Genomic DNA, 23,961 nt, shown 5'->3' on the forward strand with positions numbered 1-23,961 from the left:
CCGACAGGCGGCAGATACTCAGAAGGAACTGGGTCAAGCCAACACTGGGGCTTTATGCAGAAAACCTTTAAACAACAGAAATGCTTCTGTGGCTGCACCACGTCCAATAATAATGGCATTGTACGAGCCACGTACCGCAAAGGTCAGAGAGCAAGAAACATTTATAGTCTGACAATCACGCAACAAAGCCAAAGGAATCCATGAAAACGAGGACGGAGGGGTGTCCTCATAATACGAGACAAACACAGAACTGATCAAATTTAGGAAATGAAAAAAGATTAGTGACTATGGTTCTAAAAATTGGCTTTAGGACAGAAAGCGATCATGTGTAAATAATGCATCCATCTATTTCCCTTACCAGTTTTGCCCTATTGTTAGCGGATTACAGCCTGTGGGACTATAGGCAGGTTGTAGCAGAAATTAAGTGGTGCATGTCAAATGATCTCAATAGAATATTTAACAACCCTCTGTGTAATTGCAAAACAAGTAACGTTTCTACATTGAACTTTGACCAATCACAGCTTTCCACTATATTTTGTTTTAACCTTTTGAAAACATAAAGACATGCCATATTCATTAAGCAAAACAATAAGTTTAATCTTTTTTTTTCTAGTTTTGAGAACATGCATTTCTGTGCAAATGTGTTCATATACCTAGAACTTTTTCACCATTTATGATGTTACAAGAACAATATTAAATATGTTTTCTTAAGGTTTCATGTGACAGACAAATGCCACGAGGTGCATAATTGTGAAGAAGATAAATGATTTAAGGTTTTCAAATTTCATATATAAAGTGCAGAATGCATTAATATTCAGCATTATTAAGTCTGAAAACCTCAAATTAAACCCAATATAAATAATTCCCTACAAAAGTTACTTCATGGAAGGTCAGTGGACGAATTAACTATTTTTTGTTGTTCTTGTTAATATGATAAAGATTTAATCAATTGATCATGTCAAATTATAGATTTTCAGAGTGAAAATGCTGCAGCTCAATGAATGAAAACACACAAGATGTAAACAGAATGGAGATTAAAAAAATAAGCTTTTCCTGAATTGACAATATAGTTACTCAACAAAATCAATAAGTAATTTTTTTTCTTAGGTTTCTATGAAAACAGCTAAAGAAAACTATTTTCATCCACTTTTTTTTTTTTGCAGATAGAGTCCAGATGGAAAGATCATAAGTGTCCTGGGTAGGCTTGGCCCGCTGTGTAGGAGGAAGCCTGGGAACAAACCAGCACACAGTGGATATGAGTGGGTGGTCTCATTCATGGTTTTATAGTCTATACACATCTCTTCAACACATCAAGGTACACTGGCATGTATCACAAATATGGAAAATGTAAACAAAACACAATGTGCTCGGCTAATCACACGCCCCTGTCAGCCAGAAATGCTTCCCTGCTGTGGAAACAGCGAAACGACTAACCGCGGAAAACCTGACATTAGACAAAAACAAACTTGCAAATTCCTTAAGCGATCAACCACAAAATGTCTGTGGGCCATTTAGGGTTTCAGAGCTTGGATTTATGGTAGGATAAAGTCTGGCAAATGACAACACAATTAAACTGAAAGAGGTGTGTGTTGGGATTTTAATGTACAGCCATCTCTCAGGTTAAGGGAAGTGGAAATATCCACAGGGACGACATAAAAAATTCCCTGTTGATATCAGAGAAGAAAGGGAAGATTGGTTTGAGATGAGAGAAAGGCGGCAGATTGTTGGACCAGGGTTGCATCTAAACGTTTCAGGACAATGAACCTCGAGGACTGGATTTGAGGACCAACGGTTGTTGTTTTATTACTTGATCTGACCAGTTAGTTAACGTATTCGCTTGCTTGTTGGACGTATTTCCTCAGATTAGTGTTCTGTGCATCTTAATATCAGCTTTTTTGGCCTGACTTCAACGCCAACAAACATAACAAATACCAACTCTGGACACACAGTCGTTAAAACCTTGAACCAGATGAGCTTCATTAGCAGAAAACCAAACCAGGAAACTGAGGTTTCTTTGAACTTTCTTGGATTAGCATTGCTAAATGTAGCGGTAAGTCGCTACAAAAACAGAAGACAGTGACTAGATAACTTGTGCCTCACTGCACATGGGCTCCAAAGTCAAGAATAGTCCTGCCTCCTGAAAACCAAAATGCAGAAAGCAATCAGAGATTGTGGATCAGGGGAAAAACATAAATGTATCCCTGCACAAAGAGCTTAGCATGGTGTCCTTAGAACTCAGGACATGGAAGGCGGCGTCGCACAATCTCTGTTGATTTCGTATCGAACTTCAGTGATGAGGCGACAGTTGATCCCTTCCTCCCTGCAAACAACAGACACAATTTGCGCAAGTGAAATTTTGAGCTCGTACACGCAGACATGCAAACACACATCAGGTAATGATGCCACACAAGAAAGTTGGAAGATGTTCGTCTTTTGTTGCTGCCATCCGTCGCTCCCTGTGTGTCTGAGCTAGAAGCGATGGATGCAGCTAATCGATGACTGACCATGGTTTAAAATAGAAAAAAAACTAGTATTAAGGGTTGACATATACTAGTTTTTACAGATAAAGTTTTTGTTTGTGCCGTGTTCTTGCACCCCTCTCTCTTTCTAATGCTACCCTCGGTAAGTGCCTATATGTCCTATATGGAAAACTGCCAATTGGTTTAAATAGAGATACACACTTTTGGGGAAACAACACCTACACAGTTGTTTCTGCTGTAACAGCTTGAGTCGTTTAAACAGCGCTTTGTCCTTACAGTTCTTCTAGAGTTAACTGAAACCGCTTCGCAGCACCTAAAACCTTCTCAGCTCCTACATGTGTTATCATCCGTATGTCAGGATTCTGCTTCATGGTTCAACACATGACATCATCTGTGTTTGAATATCACCACATCCTAGGCTTGTATAACCAAATGAAAACGATCTGATTGGTCATCGTGCATTCCCAGTATTCCCATAGTGAGGTGACTCATCATAGGAAATTCCTTATCTAATTAGAAAACGGACCACCTACATGCAGCTAGGAAGACAGTAATTCTGATGGGAAGCAAAGTCATTTCATACAGAGTGGACTGGTTTAAGATAAAACAAATAAAATCCACTTTAAGGGTTTGAAAAAGGAGACCATGTCAGTTTCATAGAATCTCTTTAGTATCTGCTAAGGTTTATTTTATCACTTTACCACTTATCTTAAAATATACTGATATCAGTTTACTGTCACTTTTTAGCAGGAAATTTCACTGACCCAGCTAGAAATGTTTATTGGGCTCAAGAAAATAAAATGGAAAAACTGTTTGTTTGTTTTTTACAAAAAAAAACTCATTTTCTCAGGTCAAAGTTTATGCAAATCTAAGCTACATCTGCCTTATTAGTATTGATTTTTTTTAATTAAAAAAAACATTTAAAATTAATTTATATGAAATGTTTTCCCTGTTAATTTCCCAGCATTCCTCAAACAGACTTACAAAAAGTCTATTTTCTTGTGCAAATATCCAAGTACACTTGAAATAAGACGAAGTTAAAATAACTTTTCGGCTCTATATATGATCTTGTCTTAAGTCAGTAATTCCTTAATATTGCTGAAAAACTACTGCTTCCACTGACAGGTAAATTGACTTATTTTTCCATATGATGAATGAAATGATCTGCCAGTGAAACTAAGAAGGTTTTCATCAGTATTAAATAATTATTGACTTTAAACAAGCTCCTGTGTCTTGCTGAAATGTCACTTGTACGTCAGTTTTGTCTTATTTCAAGTGTACTAAAACATTTTGCACTAGAAACCAGACCAAAAAAATAAAACAACAAAACTTGGTAATATTTTGTGTTTGACATGCGGAGGCCCACACGACACACTGATTGCAGTGATTCTGAGAAAGCGTTCAGCAACAGTAGCTCAGCCTGTTACCATAACAGGCTGATCATCTCCACAACAGAGAGGAGTGCGGAGTGTCACGCTGGACATGGTTTGACATTTTGCTCCCTCTCACTGATGATATATGTGCCCGGAGCTGCATCACCAGCTGTGTGCCTCTGAAGGCGAGACGTTTGCTTTCCACTGGTCTGTGAGACGACTCCGTTGTTGTCACATGGGCGTGTGCGCACAAAAGCGGCTCGATGGAGATTAAAAGAAAGCATGTGTTCCCGTCTTCTTTGGATACTTATTTGTGACATATTTATGAATGTCAAGGTGGCTGTGGGGCTAAGTGTGATCCACATCAGTGGGAAAACTTGTGACTGTGTGACCGATGTTTAACTGCTGCACCCGCAGGCCTCTCCGACACTATTGGTTCCCCTGGGAAAAAATAAGTTGAGATAAAAATGTTTTACAAGATAGTATCTACGCAGTGGTATTCCTTTAAAATACTGATACAAAATGTGAGTAACTGAAGCACTTCACTTGAAATTGACCAGAATGTGCAAATTTAGTTTCAGCTGACTTGTCACAAGAAGGTTTGATAACAGGATTTTATGGTGAGAGGTCTGAAATGCAGTGGGTCCGCTGGCTATCCAAAAGCTGGAGGAATCTCGTTGGCGTCATGAATCTGTTGAAATAACACAGAATGTTACATGTAAAAGATGCACTGGCTCAATTTTATGCTGTAGTTTTTATATGATTGATGTAAGAACTGAAGTTACAGTTGTAAATATATTTTAGGTATTTCTGTACACCGCTTATGTTAATGTACCCATACACAAAAGAGAAGGAGAAATTAATTTTTTCATTTTAAATACCCAAATTTGCATGTGGCTGTATTTCTGCGATTAAAGATGAATTAATTTTTAGCAATTGTTTTTTTACTAAACTATTATCTAGCAGTCTTTCCTGTTATTTACTAATTTGCATTCCACTATTTCTTAGGATTTTGAATTATTATTATTATTATTATTATTATTATTATTATTATTATTAATCTTGCTCCAAAATGTAGGAAACACTGGTTCATGATAAAACCATGTTCTATTTTAGCCCATGATATAAAGGAGCTGTGTTGGTGTTTGACAGTGGTTCTGGCATAATGAGCCTCAACCCCAACACACTAAAGGCAGCAGCCAGCATGACATGAGCTGCTTTAAAACAACACAATGTGTCTTTGAATGTTTAAATGTGTTAATCGTGTTAAGCTGGAGAAGTGGGAGTGTGACCTTGACTCGACCTCTTCATCAGCTCACTTGACCTCAGACCTTCCACCTAAACGGTTTCAGATTTTAAAAAGCTAGAAACCGAGAACTTGTTGCTGTCACTGATTATAGAAATGATCCCACTCAGATGAGCATTTCTTTGAATCTAAGTGTGCTATTCAGTATTTTGATTTTGTTATATTTTACCCGGTGAGAATATCCACTTGCTGCTGGTACATTTCAATTTTGCCACTGAAAGACAATAAAAGGCTTTGTAGTCTGGTCTGGTCTATTCTACATACTAAGGGGCTTCATAGTAGAGCAGTTGGCAGTGCTGTTGCCTTGCAGAACGAAAGCCCTGGGGTCTAACCTTTAACCTTAGATTATAGTCTGGAGCTTTTTTACATGTTGAGTTCTCCCTGTGCATGTGTGGGTTAACTCCAGGGACTCCGGCTTCCTTCTGCAGTCCAAAAACATGACTGTTAGGGTTTGCTTGTTTCTCTTAAGAGTGAATGTGTTGGTTGGCTGTTTGGTTGGTTGGTTGGATGATTGTCCTTTATCTTCTTGCATATTCCTGTGATGGACAGGCGATCCACTAGAATGTTGTCTGCACCCTAAGAGGGTATAAACAATGGATGGATGATTATATACTATATTTACTCTTACACTTAGACTCACACAACTTGGATGTTATTTTGGAGTTTGTTTTGAAGACGGCTGGGACTGACGGGAAAGAAGACACGAGGCAAGAAGAGACAAAAACAGAGTTGAGTGAGGCATACTAACATCCAATCAACACTTTCTTGTAAAATGTCCAGACATATTACAGCTTTGATCTTTTTTTTTCTTGCTTTTTTCTAAGATCCCAACCACCTGACACATCAAATGACTGGCTGTCTTTCCCTGGTGTTGTTAAGTAAACACTGTAGGGCAGGAATGCCTCAGAAATCCATTCCCGGATTAACCCCCATTCTATGTTTTTTTTTCTGCTGGAAAGTTAGTTTTAATACAAAATTACAACCCAACCTAAAGATTTTAGCATAAATATTTAAGCTAAATGCATGACTCAATCTGTGAATTAACCTACTTTCAGTGATATTTTTTTCCTGAACAGATTAAGGATTTCTGTTGACCATTAGAGTATAAACTTGAATTGACATTATTTAACTTTGTTTCCCTTTTTCTATATCAAACACATAATACATGTTTATTAAAAAGAAGCACTCAATAACAGACATTTTTAAGCATGAAACATTATCTTAAGCATTAGATAATATAACATTGTTTATTTCTCAAATTTTATTCTACAGTATGGCTTTCTGATGCACAATTTCCAGTTGCCTTTTTTTTAAAAAAAGTTAAACCTTCACAATAAAAATCCCACAACTGTCGGTTCTCTGACGCTGCAGCAAAAGCAGGGCCATTTATCTAAGCGCCTGTCAGCTCAACATTGCCATCTAGCGTTTAGAAGAAGAAGCGCTGGATTCTTTTTTTAAATGTAAAACTTCATCCATTAGGGAATGATTCATGTTTGCGTCCCTCGACAAAGAAAAAAAGAACAATTGTTTCAAATTCAAATTCAAAAATACGTTATTAATCCCAAAGGGAGATATTATTGATTATTATTGTTATTATTAACTTTTGTTAAGCGATTCGCTATGAATATATGACATAAATTCAAGGTTTTCACGGAAGTCAACTATACAAGCGAAATCCATTTGAAGAGTAACATTTTTAGTAAATCAGGTGACGGTCTCCACATCTGATTTGTCCTCAATGTAATCAATAATTGTACTAATACTACAACAGTTACGTTTAAACATTTCCTGACAATAATGTATTCATAATAAAACTCGGTGGACTTTCTAAGTGGAGTTTTTTAAAACTACATTTAGTTAAATTTAATTTAAAAATATCTAATTTTGAAAGGCAATTTCCGTTTCAACCTACCACGCATGCGCTCTCCTGCTAACCAACAGCGGTAGTGACGACAAAAATGGCGTGCTCCGCTAGCCGGCTGTCAACACGCTTGTTGGGAGCTTCTGCTTCACCTGGACCTTTCTCCGGGCTCCTCCTCGTTGTCCCAAGCAGACATGGAAAGGCTCTTCACCCGGCAGTCTTGCACCCTCACCGGGGACGGATAGCAGTCAGTCTGAGCTCCTGGGCTCCCCGTAGCGTGGTGACATTGAGGGCTCTGTCAGGTGAGAGGAGTTACCTAACTCCAAACAAAACAGTGAGAGAGTGAGTCTAACAGCACAGCAGCGCGTCTTCTGTGGTTCATAAAGCCCGCTGGCTGCTGTAACATCCAGCTGTTTTGGGTCTAAAAAGCAAAGTAGTGTTCAGCTGCTTTTGTAAGGTTAGCTAACCTTGATGTGGAGATGATGCAACTCCTGTTGCAAAAGTTTTGGAGATAGAAAAAATAACTAAAGGGTCTGCTCTGGAGGTCGTCTAATTCTTCTGAGGTGTTACAAAGCAGATTATAAGCGCTCTGTCGCTTAATTTATAATCAAAATTTCTGCAGCGATGTCTACAAAAGACCCTCCAGGATATTGGAGAGCATGTTGCTATGACATTGTGTCTGACAATATCACTTATTTGCATAAAACCATTTGCTATGGCAGAACAGAAATGCGTATAACAAGCAGAAACAAGAAGAAAAGCAGCTGTAAAAGTGCCTAAATCATCGTGTAAATTATGGTCAGTAACATTTCTGCCATACATTTCAAGGTTTCCTCCAGAAAACTTGCTAATCCCGATAGTTGGGCCGTTCAGCACTCATTCATCCAGCGGCCTGCTGTGTTTTTGAGTTAAATTTTTTTGAAAATATCACTTCATAATTATGCGTTTTTAGAAGATTCCAAAAGCACCAACTATAAAGTCCTTAAAAATGCAAACACTGGGGAAAAAAAACCTTAAATAAATAAGCTTTACTAAGCCTGGTGGGGGCTCAAGTAAAACCTGGTGGCCCACCAGGCTTCTAATAAACTGAGAGAAACCCTGCATTTAAGTGAATTAAGTTCACTTTATATATATATATATATATATATATATATATATATATAATTAAGTTATTTTCTTATATATATATATATATATATATATATATATATATATATATATATATATATATATAAGAAAATAACTTAATTTGAAGTTCTGTTAAATGGTTATTGTTTGACTTCTGTTGTTTGGAGTAGCCATGTCACCTTTATGGATTTGTGTATAAAGCATAGACACACTATGTTTTGGTCAGTTTGCATAATGACACAGATTTCCATTAACTTTATAATGTTTAATCCTTTTTTCCCCTTTTTCCTACAGGTGTGAAATGCCCCCATGGCGTCACCTGCCACCCCTTCCACTCCAGCTGCAGACTCCCAAACAAACAGGACTTCTATGAGACTCTGGGTGTCGCTCGCACTGCTTCACAGAAAGAGATCAAGAAGGCTTACTATCAGGTCCAAGACAAACTCAGATGTTTCTTCTTCCCAGATCTGACTTTTATTCCTAATCTTAACACATTTAAATGTTTTGTGTGTGTTCCCTTTGTCCAGTTGGCTAAAAAGTACCATCCAGACACAAACCCAGATGACCCGGAGGCAAAAGAGAAGTTTGCAAAGCTCGCTGAAGCTTATGAGGTACAAAACTGTTTTTTTTTTTTTTTTTTTGGTCCTGTGACTCAGAAGTGTAGGTGAATTAATTTTGAAATTCAGTAATTCTGTCAGTATTGATGTTCAGCTTAGCTAACCGATTTGTTTTCTGTAGGTGCTGAGCGATGAGGTGAAGAGGAAACAGTACGATACGTACGGAGCTGCGGGCTTCGACCCGAACCGAACCGGAGCGGGCCAGCAGCAGTACTACCGGGCGGGGGGGGGCACCATAGACCCCGAACAGCTCTTTAGGAAGATTTTTGGAGAGTTTACGGGGGGCATGGGCTTTGGAGACTTCAGCAACATGTTCGACCAGCGGCCTGAGGTAATGCTGGAGTTATCGAGTTTATTTTCACTTAACTTTGATTAGTTGCTTATTGCGACAGGCTTACCTTTAGAGAAGCCATTTTGTTTTTGGAGGTACTCACTGCGCTGCTGAGAAATTAGCAGCTGATAGTTCTGGGACAAAACTGGTTGGGATCCAAAACTTCTGATAATTTCATTGTTTTCAAATAAATGTGTTTGCGTATTTTTTTTTTTTTTTGGCAAAAGTACAAGCTTAGTTTTATTATACCTGTAGCACATTCTCCAATACATGGGAGATTAATTTTTTTTTATTTTTTGAAAGAAGAGGCATCTTTTTTGCAATCCTACTGTCTAATCCAGACATATGAGGAAAATGGGAGTTTGTTGTAAAACACAAACAGTATTTTTTCAGATTTAAAGGAGCAGCATCGTGCAAAATCGACTGTTTTGAGCTTTACTTCATGTTATGATATTATTCCCTCATCAAAAACATACCTGGATTCTTTTATGCGTCTTAGAGAAATCCTTTAATCTCCCATGGCAACCAGTCAGCTGTGCAAAACGCCTGGGTGGACCTAGCCCCGCCTTCGAGGTCGAAGCTTCTCCTTGGAGCTGCAGTTTCTGAGCTTCTGTCTCAGTGAGCAGTCCTTCTCCTGCTGAACTCCTCCAGACTAGCCAGCAGCAGTTAGCAAACACCTGGTGGAACTGAGTGTCTGCTGACATCATTATAGGAGCTACTTCTCAGACCAATGCTGGTAAAAATGTTGTTAAAGTGTTAATAGAGGAGCCATGTTCCTGATGGCGGCGTTTCAGAACGAGCAGGAGTTTTTTAAAGAGGCAGAGGATTAATTTCAAATATGACTTAAAATTTCTTCTAACTCATATTTGATATATGCAGCATTTATATAACAACTGAAGGCAACATAGCTACTTGATTATGCTGTAAAATAACTGGAAAACACATAATACTGTCCCTTTTAGTCACACTACAGCTTTTGCTAAAATATGTAAATGAGCAGATACCATCAAAACTTTTCCAGGACAGCTGAACTTTAAGTATTTTTAACAAAAAGTGTTTTTTAAGTTTGAGTTCAAAAATGTATGCTAATTAACAGTGTTGTGGTCAAAACCACCTAACCCGAGACCAAGACAAGACCAAGACTTTTGGCCTCTGGCCCATGGACTAGCATTCATCAGTAAAATTTGTTTTTATTCAAACTTCAGCAGTTTTCTAGTTGTTCTGCTGAGGTAGTGACATCAATTTGTGACATCACACAAATTGATGTCACAAAGAGAACAGAGAACAAAGAAAACAGAGCTGTAATGTCATAACCATTGCAGAAGTCGCAGAGCAAGAGGAAGGAATGTCTCCGAAGAAGATTTTGGATTTGTCGAGACGACAAACTTCATCTACAGACACAGAAGCTTCAAACCACCTTGAAAGAAATATGTCGATGGAAAGTAAAGACCTCATGAAAGAACAAGAGGATTTGAAGATTGAAATCAAAAAGCTTCTTCAAAAAAACGATGAAAGCTTCAAGAAACTTTTTGAAGAAAACAGATGTTTGAAGGAGCAGAACACCACCCTGGAGAAGGAAAAAACCACCCTGGAGCAGAAATGCACTGCTCTGGAGAAGGAAAAAACCACCCTGGAGCAGAAATGTAGTGCCATAGAGAAGGAAAAAACCACCCTGGAGGAGAGAATCACCTTCCTGGAGCAGAAAAGCACCACCATGGAGCAAATAGACTCCATCTTGGAGCAGGCAAACGCCACCCTGGAACAAGAAAACGCCGCCTTGGAGCAGGAGAAATTCGCCCTGAAGCTGAAAAACACTGCCTTGGAGCAGACAAATGCTGCCCTGGAGAAGAAAAACATGACCCTGGACCAGAAATGCACTACCCTAGAGAAGGAAAAAACCATCCTGGAGCAGAAATGCACTGACCTGGAGAAGAAAAATACCACCCTGGAGCAGAGAAACACCATCCTGGAGCAGAGAAGCATCGCCTTGGAGCGAGTAGATGCAGTTTTGGAGCAGGCAAACGCCACCCTGGAGCAGGATAATGCCTCCTTGGAACAGGAGAAAGTCATCCTGAAGGAGAAAAACAACGCCTTGCAGCAGAGGGGCACCGCCCTACAGCAGGAGAACAGCACCCTGAGGCTGAAAGTCACTAACTTGGAGAAGGAGAAGACTAAATTGGACCAGGAGAAGACCGTCTTGGAGCAGGTAGATGACCTTTTGGAGGAGGCACACGCCTACCTTGAGGAGAGTAACGCCGCCTTGGAGAAGGAAAACACCGCCCTGAAGAAGAGAAACATCGCCTTGGAGGAGAGAGGTACCACCCTGGAGCAGAACATCACCACCCTGGAGCAGAACATCACCACCCTGGAGCAGAACATCACCACCCTGGAGCAGAAGATCACCACCCTGGAGCGGAACATCACTACCCTGGAGCGGAACAACAAAGTTTTGAAGAAGGAGAACACACAACTGGAAGACGATAAAGCCTCCCTGAAGGAGGAAAACAACATGCTCCGCCAGGCAAAGAACGCCTTGGCAGAGGAAAAAAACGACCTCCAGCTAACTTGCATCGGCCTGCAGCACAGAAGGGTCGCAACCGAGCAGGAAAGAAAAGTCTTGGAGCATGTAAATACCAACCTGCAGCTTGAAGTGGATCAGATGAGCCAAAGGCTGAGGGACTCAGAGGAGAACGAGGATCTATCTGAAGAGGAAGCCGACGAAGACCACCAGCCGTTTTCAGACCAGCCTCAGGAACAGCCACCTATATTCAGACGTATGGTCAGAGGTTTCACCAGGACACTTGTAAGAATGTGCCATACAGTCAATCTCAGGCACTGAGTTGAAGCATGGTAATTCTAAAGTGTCATGAGGCCTCTAAGCTTCATACTTGATTGTCAGTGGCAGAAAAGCTTGAGGAAACAGGACTACGATGTCAATGGAGCTTGACACTTGGGGGCTGACCTCCAGGGCGTCGTGGTGAGTCCCGTTGGTCTCTCGGCCGACCTCCAGGGCTTGTTACGAGTCCTATCGGTCTCCCGGCTGACCTCAAGGACTTTGTGGCGAGTCCCTTTGGTCTCTCAGCCAACCTCCAGGGCTTTGTTGTGGGTCTTGTTGGTTTCCTGGCCTGCCTCCAGGGCTTTATAGCGAGTCTTGTCAGTCTCCCCGCTGACCTCCAGGGCTTCGTGGCGAATCCCGTTGGTCTCCATGCTGGGCTCCAGGGCTTCGTGGCGAATCCCGTTGGTCTCCAAGCTGGGCTCCAGGGCTTCGTAGCAAGTCCCACTGGTCCCTTGACAGACCAGCAGGACATGCTACGAAGCCCTGGAGGTCAGACCAGAGACCAGCGGGACTTGCTATGAAGCCCTTGAGGTTGGCCGAGAGACCAACGGGACTCGTCACGAAGCCCTGGAGGTCAGACCAGAGACCAGCAGGACCCGCAACGAAGCCCTGGAGGCAGGCCGGGAGACCTATAGGACCCGTAACAAGTCCTGGAGGTCAGCCAGGAGACCAACGGGACTCACCACAAAGCCCTTGAGGTCGGCCGGGAGTTCAACAGGACTCGACACGAAGCCCTGGACGTCAGACCAGAGACCAGCGGGACTTGCTATGAAGCCCTGGAGGCAGGCCGGGAAACCAACTGGACCTGCAATGAAGCACTGGAGGTCTCCAGGCCGACCTCCAGGGCTTTGTGGTGAGTCCCGTTGGTCTCCCAGCTGACCTCCAGGGCTTCGTGCTGAGACCTATGGGTCTCCCGGCTGACCTCCAAGGCTTTGTTGTGGGTCCTGGCAGTTTCCCAGCCTGCCTCCAGGGCTTCATAGCAAGTCCTGTTTCTGGTCTGACGTCCAGGTCTTCGTGTCAAGTTCCGCTGGTCTCTGGTGTAACCTCCAGGGCTTTGTGGTGAGTCCCGTTGGTTTCCCGGCTGACCTCCAGGGCTTCGTGGTGAGTCCCGTTGGTCTCTCGGCTGACCTCCAGGGCTTGTTACGAGTCCTATCGGTCTCCCAGCTGACCTCAAGGACTTTGTGGCGAGTCCCTTTGGTCTCTCAGCCAACCTCCAGGGCTTTGTTGCGGGTCCTGTTGGTTTCCTGGCCTGCCTCCAGGACTTCATAGCGAGTCTTGTCAGTCTCCCCGCCGACCTCCAAGGCTTCGTGGCGAATCCCGTTGGTCTCCGAGCTGGGCTCCAGGGCTTCGTAGCAAGTCCCACTGGTCTCTCGGCCGACCAGCGGGACTTGCTATGAAGCCCTTGAGGTCGGCCGAGAGACCAACGGGACTTGTCACGAAGCCCTGGAGGTCAGACCAGAGACCAACGAGACTCGTCACGAAGCCCTGGAGGTCAGACCAGAGACCAGCGGAACCCGCAACGAAGCCCTGGACGTCAAACCAGAGACCAGCGGGACTTGCTATGAAGCCCTGAAGGCAGGCCGGGAAACCGACGGGACCTGCAACGAAGCACTGGAGGTCTCCAGGCCGACCTCCAGGGCTTTGTGGTGAGTCCCGTTGGTCTCCCAGCTGACCTCCAGGGCTTCGTGACGAGACCTATAGGTCTTCCGGCTGACCTCCAAGGCTTTGCTGTGTGTCCTGGCGGTTTCCCGACCTGCCTCCAGGGCTTCATAGCAAGTCCCGCTGGTCTCTGGTTTGACCTCCAGGGCTTTGTGGTGAGTCCCGTTGGTCTCCCGGCTGACCTCTAGGGCTTTGTGTCGAGTCCCTTTGGTCTCTCGGCCGACCTCCTGGGTTTAGTTGCGTTTCCTGTCAGCCTCCGGAGTCTCGTCGTGGGTCCCATCAGCCTCCTGGCTCTTGCGCTGCCGCCGGCAGGTACTTGCTCCACTGCCAGTGTTGCAGGTCCTATCGACCTCCCAGCCCCGCTCAGGAGGTCGGTCAGGCCCGGACACATCCCCAGCATCCCCAAGGTTCCTGTTCTGCCGCCAACATCCACCAAGGTACTTGCTCCCCTTCCAGCGTCCTCCATGGCTGGTGTTCACCAGCATCCTCCTCAGATTCTTTTGGTGTTCCTTAGTTGTTTCCATTTAATTCTGCCTTGTTTTCCACATCTGTTCTTCATTGGTGATTCTAATTATGTTCATTTCTTGTTTCTAGTTATTTTCATTTGTTCTAGTTTAATTAGGTTCCTTTAGTCTCCTTACTCCTTTGTGTTTGTATTTTGGTTGTTACGCCTTATTAATCTCCCTTGTTTTCCACATCTGTTCTTCATTGGTGATTCTAATTATGTTCATTTCTTGTTTCTAGTTATTTTCCTTTGTTCTAGTTTAATTAGGTTCCTTTAGTCTCCTTACTCCTTTGTGTTTGTATTTTGGTTGTTTCGCCTTATTAATCTCCCCCCCTTTCCTTTGCCACTTTCTCTATCCCTTCATTCACAGTCTGCTTCCACTCCCTCCACTCACACCTGCTTATCAGCCCAGGTCCTGCACAGTGGTGCACTTGTTAGCGCTGTTGCCTTGCAAGCAAGAAGGTCCTGGCTTCAATTCCCAGCCAGGATTCTTTCTGCATGGAGTTTACATGTTCTCCCAATGCATGCGTAGGTTCTCTCCGGGTACTCCGGCTTCCTCCCAAAGTCCAAAAGCATGACTGTTAATTGATTTCTGTAAACTCATCCTTATGTATGGATGTGTGCATGCCAGTGTTGTGGTCAAGACCACCTAACCTGAGACCAAGACAAGACCAAGACCAGACTTATCGAGACCGAGACAAGACCAAGACTTTTAGGGTCCGAGACCAAGTCAAGACCAAGACCGAGGGAAGTCGAGACCGAGTCAAGACCAAGACCAAGACCAGCGGCCCACGCTACATGACACAATAAAATGCAAAATATGATCAAAATTGCTTCTCAAATTGATCTGAAAGATCCATATTCCCATAAAAACACCTAGATATTAAATACTTAATACATTTTACCAATATTAAATATTCCATCTCTGTGCTACAATCCGTGGTGGTCTCGTGCCATCCCTAAAAAGATAACACTCTGGGCCCTGGGCGTTTGCCCATATTGCTCATGTCAGAAACCACCACTGTCTGCACCATTAAACATAGCAATTGAGGCAATGCCCTTACGGTAAATGACGCTCAACTATGAACACTGACCAAGGAGCAACAAGCAAGAAGTAACCAAGCACAAGATGCTCATCGTGACTGTTCTCTCCCTTTCTCCTGCTACATGAAGCCAGGCAGTCTGTCACCATGGCACACATTACAGCTGCGACTTTGAACAAAAACAATCAAATGTGCATGCTCTGCATGCACTTTCGTTCTTGTGTTTTAGTTATTTGTTAATTTAAAAAATATCAACGCACATAATTAAATAAAATAATGATAGCTACTGCAGTGTACACAGAGCATTACAAGAACAAAAACGGGTGTTCTGTCGGGTCAGATTGTCATACACTTAGCACAAACTCACAGCTATATCTGTCAGACTCGTCATTACTATAAGATTTAATTTAGTCAGCAACATAGAATCATGATGTAGATCATTATACACTTTGTTATTAACAGTTGTATGGCATCCTGACTTAGCGGTTAAGTAGGTTAATGAGCTTTATACGGGTGTGTGTTGTAGCTGACTCCAGCTGCAGCCAGACCCTGCTTTAAAGACACTTTGAAACCACGACAATGCATGTGTATCTTTATAGTCATCATTGAAAACAATTTAATGACTTATTTTCGTCATTCCTCTGACAACTCCTCCGATGGTCGGACTTCTTGATGCACAGGCATTGTACTCACTGAATGTACGCTATTCTGACAGAGTATGGTAATCATAGAATGGCTCTCAGTGACACTCCAGTCCTATCTAATAAGTAAAGAGTCGTGCAGAAGAATCGGACTGTTCCTGAATGTCACATCACTATATTGCAGACTTTTGGACACAGCGTTGTCCCATACTTGCGACAAGTCAGTCAACACCTCCGCACAATAATTCAGCGCAGTGAGTGACTTTTTTTCATTACAAATGCTTATGGGTCTCTATACAGCTAGCTTTGCTAACATCACGTCAACGGAGCTTACCTTTCTTTGAGCTACTTTTCTTAAAACTTTCTTTGAGCTACTTTTCTTAAAACTTTTCTAAGTGACGAAAAAAGTTAGATGTTGTCCCCACCGTCTGTGAAAGCGAAGCGCTGCTGAAATAGCTGTGGCCATCGGTTTTCTTATGATTTATGCAGCGCTGTTATATTACTGACGATTAGACAGACATCTTCTGCCGCTGAGAGGAAACCACTGCGCATGTCTTGGAGCACCGCGCGCGAGTGAAAGGTGGGGAGAAGGAGGGAGAGTAACAGAAACACGTTATTGGTTGGATTTTAATCGGTGCGTTTTGCATCCACTGAAAAGAAAGATGTTGACAAATAAACTGGACAGTATGCTGTACGTTTAGTGATATTTTCACAGTTGTGGTCTTGACTGGTCTTGAAATAAAATGCCGAGTCCTCAGCGCCCGAGACCGAGACGAGACCATCAATAAAATGGTCTCAAGACCGGTCGCGAACTTATGAGTTTTATAATGACTTCTAACTCAAACTTGGAAATCCTCTTTTGAAACATGTTTTGAAACATTGATTCATGTACTTGGAGCACGTTATTCAATGCACTTTACACTGAATAAAGTTCATCACACACTGTTTTCCTCCCCAGTATATGATGGATCTCACATTTTCCGAGGCAGCGAAGGGGGCGAGTAAGCAGCTGAGCGTGAACCTCGACGAGGACTGCCCTCGATGTGGCGGCAGGGGCAATGAGCCGGGCACCCGGGTGTCTCAGTGCGGCTACTGCAACGGCTCCGGAGTGGTTCGTTTCACACCCATTCTCTCTCCGTCTCCTCGGATCGGAAACGCAGCGAGGAATACATTCTTTACACATGCGGTCAGAGTATTTCCATCCGTCTCCCTCCCTGCAGGAGTCGGTCAACACCGGACCCTTCATGATGCGCAGCACGTGTCGACGGTGCGGCGGGAAAGGGACCATCATCATCACGCCATGCGCACTGTGTCGAGGGTCGGGCCAAACCAAGAGGAAGCAGAGTGTAACGGTGCCGGTGCCGGCAGGTGGGTCCTCACATTCTGAAGAGGGATATGTGTAAAAATCTGCATCAGCTGCTTCTAAAGTTGGTTGTATTGAAAATCTTGACTGCTGTTGAACTCGTCTTGTCTCGACTGATGTTAATATCGAAGCCCTTAGTCTTGAACAGAATGTGTTTGGAGTATTTTTATTTTTTTGCAGGTGTGGAAAATGGTCAGACAGTGCGCTTGGCTGTAGGGTCAAAAGAAATCCTTATTACATTTAGGGTAAGTATTGAAAGTTCAAATGCAGTAAAGCAATGTTATAAGTTCTTATTTTTAAATAGATCATTTATTTGCTTTAAGCAATCCCTCCAGTTATTTTTTTGTAATTCCCAATAATGGAAATTCATACAAAATCTCCGTTTTTGTTTTTCATGCTAATGCGTAATTGTGAATTTATTACAGATATTCTGCAAAAATAGTCATGAACATGAAGTAGTAATTCTATATTTAAAGATAAACAAGAACAATCAATGCAAACATTACCGCGTATCAAAATCAAGCTATAAGCGGTAAAATTTTATCTCTGTTTGGATGTTTTGTGGATTTGAAACTTGCAGGTCCAGAAAAGCTCAGTATTTAGACGGAATGGAACCGACATCCACTCTGACGCTTTCATCTCCATAGCCCAGGCCGTCCTGGGAGGAACAGCCACAACGCCCGGCCTGCATGACACCATCACTATAGCAGTGAGTAACCCACAGAGATGGATCTCAACTTTTTGTTAAAAATGTAAAAACTGAAATTAGGGGTTAACCGATGTATAGGTGCTGAGTTCCTTAATTTTGGGAGTCCAGTGATCAGCCTCTACTTTTATCTTTTCTACATCAGCAACTTTGCTGTGAGACAGGTCTGACTGACAGATCGGCCCACCAGGTCATGTTTGCACATTTGCAGTTTACAATAATCTTCCCATTGTTACCAACTCGGCAAATGTCTCGCTACATTTAGTGACATTTCAGACAAAAAAAGTCAGGCTTTTTAAAAATCGGCGATCGGCCAGAAAACTACAATCAGTGCACTGCTATAAAAAAAAAATTAAAAAAAACAGAAGTTATGACTTACATTTATGACTTCACTTGTAGTTGAATTGCTTGGTGTCATGTATTTCCTCACCCGAACTGCTGCTTTGTGTCCTCAGATCCCTTCTGGCTGTCAGGCTGATCAGGTGATCCGCTTACAGGGCAAAGGCATTCGGAGGATGAACAGTTACAGTTATGGAGATCATTATGTTCACATCAAGATTAAAGTACCAACGTAAGACCCACACTTTTACCTCTCGTTTGAAATCTAAATCATCTCGAATAAAAATAAATTTGGAACTAATTGTTCATTATTTGATTCTTGTTTAATCACAAGTTTCTTAGGTTCAGTTATCTATTGTTTTGAGGAAATGAAAACAGCTGAATTATTTCATCTCTGTTGTGTGAACATTTGAATAAATGGATCAACACCCTGTTCGTGTTCGAAGACGTCCTGGAGTGAATTTGTCGTCTCCTTTTTACCACAGGAAGTTATCTCGACGGCAGCGGTCTTTGTTGCTAAGCTATGCAGAGGAGGAGACGGATGTTCAGGGGTCGGTCAATGGTGTCAACCCTTCAGCAGGTCTGAAAGACGGATCCGATCTGTTGTAGATAAAGCTCCATGATGTCGGCTAAAACCCAAAATTATGTTTAGGCGACGAATAAAATGATTCAAGCATCCAAAATGGCCACACCCTCTTTTAGGAGAAGGCAATGTCATCTAAATAGGAAACACCTGGGGTTAAATAAGCAACTGGCTGGTAGGTGTCTGCATGTCTTGACAGAGCAGCTAAAAAATAATACAGTGCCTCTGTCAAAAATATTGATGTACCTGGACAAAAAGGTAGTTTTTCAGCTTTTTCCCGATGAAGTTTTCTTCCATGTTAAAATTTTTCTTTGTAACTTTGCATATCAGTGACTTGAAGGTAACAACTTGTAATTCCAGTACTTATATTTTCCAAACACATCTGTCTTATTGAGCGTTTTATTAAACTATACTTTTAAAAACTAGAAAATGTCTGGGTTTGAAAAGTTGAACATCTGCTTAAAAAGCTCAGAAAATTTGAGTTTAAACGGTTGAAAATTTGCTTGAAATTACTTAGTTTTTTCTAGCAAATTTTTGACTTTTGAAATTCAGACATTTTCAAAAAAAAATCCCTAGACAATTTCTGAGATTAATCTAAAAATTTTTGAGATTTTTGACAGAAATTTATTTTTCCTTTTTTGTCCTATAATGACTAGTATGCCAGAGTGTAGTTTAGATCTGTCATTTTGGCCACGACTGTTTTCTCACGTAATGAAATGCCTTCTTTGTCCAGGAGAGGGCAGCAGCGCCTCAGACTCCAGCACAAAGTCGACATCATCTGAGGAGGAGATGCAGGACAAACAGAAGGAGGAAGGAGGCTTCTTTTCCAAGCTAAAGAAAATGTTTAGCTAACACTCAGCTGCAGGTCAGCTATTTAAACTCCCAACTATTCTCCTGATAGATGATGGATTTGACAAGTATTATTTTAACTAACATTAGCGACACAGACTCAAGTATAATGTGCTTTATTCTTATACTCTGAATTCTAATTTTGCAGATGGCATGAAGGAAGAAAACAAACCTACTTCTACTGGGGAGATTAAGCAAAGGAAAAGCTAGCTCATGTGGCGTTTGTTGCTGTAGACACACATACTGGTGTATATTTAAAGCCGAGGTTGGAGAACCAGCAGGGTTCATCCACACACTCACTATCCCTTCACTACAGGCAGAGGGTGGCTGAGGAACTCAAGATCTGCTGAAACAAAGTAGACAGCAGACTGTTGTCTCAGTGAAGCAGTTTCATAGATGGAAACAGTCCATTACAACCAAACAAAACTCAACGAGCAAAGAAGGAGATAACTGATGGAAGCTGGATAAGAATAAACCATTTAAATGGATTCTAAATAAGCATTCAGTTTTCATTTATTTCTATGGCACATTGGTAAAGGGTTAATAGAGGAGCGGTGTTGTGATGACTTCCTAAAGGCAGAGTTTCAGAGAGAGTAGGAGCTTCTTAAAGACACAGAGGCCCAATTTCAAGGTGCTAGATTATCAAGTCAAATTCTTTTTAGGTGACATTTGATAAAACCAGCATTTTTAAAATATATTTACTTGATTATGCTATAAAATTATACTATGTGGCTGGAAAACGTGATACTATTACCCCTCTAAACTGAAAGGGTGAAAATAACACAGCACAGGACTTTATACCATGCAAAGTAAAAGCAATATGAAAAATGGTAATACAGCTAAAGAATACTGTACTCGCTTACTCAAGGACAAGATGTCAAATTATAACTTATTAGGAATTGGGATTTCCTGAGGATTAATGAAGTAGTCCACATGAAGGTTTTACAGGAATGTGGAACTTAAGGACACACACATTGGATATTTAGAAAAGTGTTTGCACAAGTATGACTCAAAACAATGCGTTTTTTTTTTTTAGCTTTACTTGTCTCTATATTTAAATTCCAGCTGCATTTGATGGTTAGCTGTCCATATAGATCCAATCGTAGATTAAAGTGATTTTCCTGATCACCTCTGCTGAGCTGCAGTTTTCCTCAGCGCCTTGTCTGTTAACGCAGTCAGGAAGCAAAAGCTGTAGTGGAACTGCAGCACGTCACACACTTTGGACCAGAAGTGTCCCGTGAGACTCTGGAAGACCCGGTACCGAGCGAGCCAGTGATCCAGCAGCTTCAGCACCACGAACCCTGCACATGACAGCACAGCTAGCAGGAGGTAGCCCGCGGTGAGGCTGTCTCCGCGCGCCACCTGCACGCGGACTCCTCTGTACAACGCCAGCGCGACGTGACAGCCCAACGCCACCTCAAAGCCGCGCTCGTGCGCGAGCGCCAAGCCGTAACTGGCGACGGAGCACAGCTCGAGCATCGCCGCGTGCGACACGCGCCACTTCCCCGGCGCGTGTTCAATGAAATCGATCCAGACAGGGACCCACGCGAAGATGGGCAAGGTGAGCCACTGGTCCAGCACCGCGGGAGCGCGCCGCAGCGTCGCCAGGCGCGTCCACTGTACTGGTGCGTAGAAAACGGCCATGAGGGCGAAGACTTGTCTCAAGTAGCAGCTTTGCTCCGTTTCCGTATCGCCTCTGCGCCGAAGCAGCCAGTACAGTCCCATGAAGATGTACGCCACGTTAACCAAGCAGTTGAACGGCATTACCAACAACGCAGGCATGTTTTCAACCCTTCTTTCTGCGTAATGTTCGTAAGTCAGGTCCACTTCAACTTCACTGAACAGGTTCGTGTTCACCAAAGCAACACAGGATATGAGCGGTACCGTTACATGAAGCAGAGCCGACTTCATTCTGCTTGTAGACACGTAGTTATAACCGACTGGAAAGAAAATGGACACAGACTGAGGTAGCAAGCTTTTTTGGGTCAAAAGTCTTAGCGTTGTTTATTTCCGGGTTTCAAAAGCACGTGTTTTGAGTTGAGGTTTTACATTGGACGCCTTTTCACTCGTGCAGCCAGGCCCCCTTTCTCCGCCACTGTCGTTTGTTGAGTCTGCAAAAATAAATGTAGTCATATTGTCTTCCGTCTCTCGTTTATACTTGAGAAAACAATGTGTAGTAAATCCTCATTGATAATAATCAGGATATTGACGTTTTTATTTATGCAAGAACTCTTCAAAAACTTAATGCTAAGTCGGATATAAAAATAAGCATTTGAAAATGTATAAAAAGTAAAACATAGTAAAGAAAACTAAACAATTTTTACAAGTCAAAAAGAAAAACCTACATGTTGAGTCTGAGGTGTTCAGAAATAGACAAAGATTTGAGTAGAAATACACACAATAAAACATAAATGCGTATTTGTTATAATATTTTGTGTACAATCTAGAGATGTTTCATTTTTCCTTCATACCCTAAAAGGTTCATAATAAATTGAGAGTTGGGATATAAACCACTCAGACATAACATTATGACCATTTACCTAATAACTGTTTTCATCTCCTGTTTGCTGACAAACTCATCAAGACATGAACTCCACAAGGTCGAACAAAATAATAATAAAAAGTGTAGCATTAAAACTTGACAACAGGTGGCAGCATTTAGTCAGCAATCACTCATCTTTATTCATCCCCACAACGCCACTGACCAGAATGCTGACAGAAGCTTAAGCTCTCTGTTGGATGTGTTTAACCACAGACCACAAACTTTTGGCCACAACTTAAGCTTTACGAAAACATTTAGGCAAAGTGGATTTATTTATGCAAATAGGACTAGAAGTAAAGCTAGAAGAAGATATGGGTGCACACAGATTACACTAATAGGTTTTATTATGGACGGCTCAAACTTTCACTCACTTTTTTAAAAAAATGTGCATCTACATGACCTATTGTGACCTCAAATTGAAATTCTAGAAATATGTTGTATCTCTTAAGTTACAACATATTTGTAACTTATGTTACAAATATGTAACATAAGTTACATTGTATTTTTGTGTAAATAAAAAAACATATTCCACCTGCATATAACATCCAGTAGTTATGAGCAGGATTTGAGGAAGACCAGCATAATGGAACAAAAGGCAACTTTTTATCAAAAAAAAAAGAAGAAAAAAACTACAAAAAAGGTTTGCACATTGCTGCAACAGTTTGACGATGTGGGTCAGTGTATGCACTGTAATGCTACAATACGTCAAATGTCACTCATTAACATAATCCAGGCCTCATTTCCGCAATTTGTTTGAAACATTCACTAAAACAATGAACTTAAAACTGTCTGTTCAAGCAAACAAACTTAAAAGACTTGCCAAAAGAATTCTGGAAGCAACTAAGCCTTTATGGACTGAGTCACACACGTCTGCAAAAATAAACATATTTGTTCATATTTGATAGATGTATGAGAGTACCCACGCATGACTTGCTGCAAGAAACGCTGCACTTGCAATTGATGCATTGTTGGCAAGCTGGTGTTAATCATAATTAGGTTTCATTTTGCTCTTTTCTATTTTTTTCCAATTGGCATCCCAGATCTTGTCGTCTAGTCAACGTTCCCCACCCAATGAGCTTAAACAGACCCACATGTGGGAGAGAACCAGCAGCCAAAGTGTCAAAAGCTAAGACACTGGAAAACGTTTGAGTCATGCTCTCTGAAGCACAACACGAAGAGTCAGACGTTACATCAGTTCTTTGTCGGTTCACAGTCAGAAGTAAAAACAAAAATCCAATTGAAGCTGAGGAAAAAAAATTATATGACTATTGTGGATTCACAGTTCATGTGGAGCAGTTTAAGCATCTTTCTATCCTTATAAGGTCTTTAAAATGGTGCAATCTACCAGATTTCCCAGGTGTTATGACGTCATGATGACCATAATTTACTGTTGTCAGGTCATGGCTGCGTTTCCATCACAAATGTGTGCAAACCTATATTTGTCTATATTCTGCTAATGTAAAAAAAAAAAACACTATTTTGTAATTGTCTTGTTTCTACTAAAAAAGAAATTAAAATCAAGCATGAATAAGCTCGTTCATGCGACCAGTCATTAAAAATCAAGGCAGTGATGGATGTAAACAGTTACACGAGATATGTTCTTATTTCAGTGCTCATCATGTATCAGCCATCAGAGAAGACGTTGGCTGAATTATTTACCTTTATCTGCCCATTTCCTGTCTGAGTGGTGTGGATGGAGGCCGAGTACGAAAAGCAACAGGAAAACAAAGACATGGGTAAAACCGATGTTGGCAAATATTAGCATTTTGGCTAACGAGAACGTGTTTCAGAACAGCAAA

General features: G+C 41.8%; 3 protein-coding genes across 3 annotated transcripts; 2 read left to right on the top strand and 1 right to left on the bottom strand.

The window, feature by feature from the left end:
- Positions 1-7,079: 7,079 nt before the first annotated feature.
- On the top strand, positions 7,080-20,118 carry LOC106912482 (dnaJ homolog subfamily A member 3, mitochondrial-like). The gene is made up of 12 exons (XM_088009399.1): positions 7,080-7,322; positions 8,443-8,579; positions 8,676-8,759; positions 8,887-9,096; positions 16,739-16,891; positions 17,001-17,148; positions 17,324-17,388; positions 17,724-17,852; positions 18,305-18,420; positions 18,674-18,768; positions 19,505-19,636; positions 19,769-20,118. Exons 1-11 carry the CDS (start codon positions 7,118-7,120, stop codon positions 19,621-19,623), a joined length of 1,461 nt encoding a protein of 486 aa, XP_087865525.1. The 5' UTR covers positions 7,080-7,117; the 3' UTR covers positions 19,624-19,636; positions 19,769-20,118.
- On the top strand, positions 10,526-13,929 carry LOC106931218 (uncharacterized). The gene has a single exon (XM_088009401.1). The coding sequence runs from the start codon at positions 10,526-10,528 to the stop codon at positions 11,933-11,935; it is 1,410 nt and encodes a 469-aa protein (XP_087865527.1). The 3' UTR covers positions 11,936-13,929.
- On the bottom strand, positions 19,721-22,087 carry tmem187 (transmembrane protein 187). The gene has a single exon (XM_014979308.2). The coding sequence runs from the start codon at positions 21,529-21,531 to the stop codon at positions 20,746-20,748; it is 786 nt and encodes a 261-aa protein (XP_014834794.1). The 5' UTR covers positions 21,532-22,087; the 3' UTR covers positions 19,721-20,745.
- Between the last annotated feature and the right edge of the window lie 1,874 nt (positions 22,088-23,961).

This window comes from Poecilia mexicana, unplaced genomic scaffold (assembly GCF_051168715.1).
Source record: "Poecilia mexicana isolate PSO_F unplaced genomic scaffold, ASM5116871v1 scaffold_2, whole genome shotgun sequence".
Classification (NCBI taxonomy): domain Eukaryota; kingdom Metazoa; phylum Chordata; class Actinopteri; order Cyprinodontiformes; family Poeciliidae; genus Poecilia; species Poecilia mexicana.

Excerpts from the sequence above, each read along its gene's own strand:
- tmem187 (XM_014979308.2), bottom strand. The coding sequence starts at position 21,531 with ATGAAGTCGGCTCTGCTTCATGTAACGGTACCGCTCATATCCTGTGTT.
- LOC106931218 (XM_088009401.1), top strand. The coding sequence starts at position 10,526 with ATGTCGATGGAAAGTAAAGACCTCATGAAAGAACAAGAGGATTTGAAG.
- LOC106912482 (XM_088009399.1), top strand. The coding sequence starts at position 7,118 with ATGGCGTGCTCCGCTAGCCGGCTGTCAACACGCTTGTTGGGAGCTTCT. Across the intron at positions 9,097-16,738 it reads TGTTCGACCAGCGGCCTGAG|TATATGATGGATCTCACATT; the intron begins GTAATGCTGGAG and ends TTTCCTCCCCAG. Across the intron at positions 17,853-18,304 it reads ATGACACCATCACTATAGCA|ATCCCTTCTGGCTGTCAGGC; the intron begins GTGAGTAACCCA and ends TTGTGTCCTCAG.